At 30.8% G+C, this 2,705-nt stretch overlaps 1 protein-coding gene across 1 annotated transcript; it reads right to left on the bottom strand.

Moving 5' to 3' along the window:
- Positions 1-1,935: 1,935 nt before the first annotated feature.
- On the bottom strand, positions 1,936-2,502 carry LOC126886159 (uncharacterized). The gene has a single exon (XM_050653010.1). It carries the CDS (start codon positions 2,500-2,502, stop codon positions 1,936-1,938), a length of 567 nt encoding a protein of 188 aa, XP_050508967.1.
- Positions 2,503-2,705: the final 203 nt, after the last annotated feature.

The raw sequence follows: 2,705 nt of genomic DNA, 5'->3' as shown, positions 1-2,705 counted from the left end.
CATTTTCTTGAATATTTTGAATTGTTTCATTAAAGTTACTCATAATTTCGTGGCTTAGCGAATACTGATTATTGATTTGGCTTTGCAAGTTTGCTTCGTTTGTCTTTAAATGTTCTGTATTGAGTTAATTTTTTCGCCGTCTTCAGCATCTAAATTTCCTGTTACAGCTTTAATAATTGAACCGAAACCGTTGATTATACCTCTTTTATTTTTTTGTAATTTTGTATGAATGTTTAGGTTTTCAAATTTTTCCTCAATGTTATCTTTGACGTACTGTACTAAATTAACATAATTTTTTGTTTCGTTATTGAAAAGGTTACAATTAGAAAGATTATTTTTTAGGTGATCATATTGTATATTTAAGATATCATATTCTTCTAAAAGTGGATTTAAGTTGTAGTAATGGACAAAAGTGTGGCAAGATTTTTGAAGTTTGGCAGGTCCCAATTTTATTGGTAATATGCCTATTTAGATTATGGGTAACATCTTTTATTTGGATTGCTGCGCATCCGATTGCGAGGTACCTGAAAATTTGTAAGGTTTTCTTTTAAGTCGTTTAACATTAGAAAAATGAATATTTTCGGTGGTATTTTATGTCGAGTTACTATTTTCGCGGTTTTTCTTTCTTTATGAATTTTACTTATTTGTTCGGCTTGATATTTATTTTTTGTTTTACTTTGATATTGCTTATTACGCACAAATATTTTAGTAGGGATTGTTTCTGGCAATTCTTCTCGTTATTCGTTAGCTTTAGAGATTACTTTTTCTTTTACGTTTTGCAATGATTTATTGATATTAGAATAAAGTATTTTCATTTTTTCTTTATGGTTTGAAATATAATTATTTAAAATTTGTCGCTCGATATTGATATCAAAAGGAGAATTACTATCTATATGTCCCGTAATATAAGAATACTTTGTCCCCCAAAGTAAGAATATATCAAGAGAATTTTAAGAAAGCCATGAACCCATCGATCTGGCCTAAAAATGCATGTGTTAATAGTTTTTTATACCTTCGGAACAATTACAAACCCCAATCTCAGAGGTAATGTTTAACCCGGAGCTGATGCTACTTAACGTCCAAAGTATTAGTGTCGAAAAAGCTTGTGAAATTTCTTTATATATTAATAACTTTAAGAATATAAACGTATTGTCTATTCGGTAGGGATACACCGGTCACGGATTAAGAAAGAAATGAACGAATTTACTGGTCCGCTGTAGTTTGACTATTTACACATGGGCGCAGTAATTTTTTATTTGAGGGGGTTCTTATATAAATCAAATAATTTTAAATTTTAGGTGTTTGTATAGCATCAGAAGCCTAAACGACATAATTTCATGATTCTTTATAACAGGTTTTTATCCGTAGCCAAAAATCAATATACCTAATATTAATTGTTGCATGAATATCAATAGAATAAAAATAAAACAAATTATAGGTAACTTATATAAGGTAGAAGGCTAAACGTTGCTGTAATGTTGATGTTTTAATTTAATCTCTAAAATGGTTTTATATAAAGTCACAATCAATTTAAGTGATATATTGACGTTGGATGTTTTTAAATTAAAGTCAATTGACGCGTGTAAAAAGCATTTATATAACATTGTAAACTAATTTTAGCTTGTTTTATTCTTTTATCAGATCGCATGTTTTCTATGTTAGTTATGTACATTTTATAGTTTATATGTATAATGGGATATTTTCCCCGTAAATAAAAATTATTAAAAACAATATTATAATATTACGTATGTACCTACAATATCTACAAATAGTTTCGATTTCAAACAAATCACACCTATTAGAAAGAACACGCCTTGAAAAGGATCCGGAAATCCTACAGCAGGGCATTATGTAAACATCAAATATTTAAGTAAAATGCTACATTGTGTATATTATTAAGTCAATACACGTACCAATTTTTTTTACTAAAATTATTTAGTCCTTATTGTTCACACTATCATCGCCATCGCTGTCGTCATTGTTAATTGTTATTATGATTGGGATTATTTCGTTAATTTTATTTTTACGAATCCACCAATCCTCAATTAATTTTTCGCACTTGTATATACAGATCCGCCATACTTCTGGAGTTGCAATTGAAAGTGCTTCTCGCCAAGTTTCCCAAACCGCTTCGTCTGTATACCCATTAGGCCCAATATGGTTGTCGTAATATTGTTTTGCTGTTCCCCATATATATTCGATAGGATTAAACTGGCAGTGGTATGGTGGAAGACGTAAAACTTGATGCCCGTAACTTTCAATAACCTGATCCACCACAAAAATTTTTGGTTTTGCATGTTGTTTTGCCAAACGTAACAACTCAGACTTTAATATATGCTGTGGAATAGATATGCGTTCATTTGTTAGCCATTCTTTAATATCTACATTCCACGAATTTGTTGGACTTTGTATTTCTGAATGGTAAGGCGCATTGTCTAAAATAATTACGCTGGGCTCACTTAATCCGGGAAGAAGTTTTTCACGCAACCATTTCACAAACATTTACGTGTTCATTTTGTCATGCTTTTCACTGTTTTTTGATGTAGACGAAAATATTAGATCAGCACCTTCTATAAAGCCTTTCTTCCCTCCCGCGTGCAGAATTATATGTCGCTTCCCTTCTCCACTAATATGCTTGATCGATTTTATGTTGTCATCTTGCCATATTCTCTTGGTAGCACCCTTAGAAAATATCCATGTTTCGT

The sequence above is a fragment of the Diabrotica virgifera genome, chromosome 6, assembly GCF_917563875.1.
Source record: "Diabrotica virgifera virgifera chromosome 6, PGI_DIABVI_V3a".
Taxonomy (NCBI): Eukaryota; Metazoa; Arthropoda; class Insecta; order Coleoptera; family Chrysomelidae; genus Diabrotica; species Diabrotica virgifera.
The sequence above is the reverse complement of the archived record's forward strand: the minus strand, read 5'-3'. Positions and strand labels throughout refer to the sequence as shown.

Bases quoted from the DNA above. Each gene is read 5' to 3' on its own strand.
- LOC126886159 (XM_050653010.1), bottom strand. From the start codon at position 2,502: ATGTTTGTGAAATGGTTGCGTGAAAAACTTCTTCCCGGATTAAGTGAG.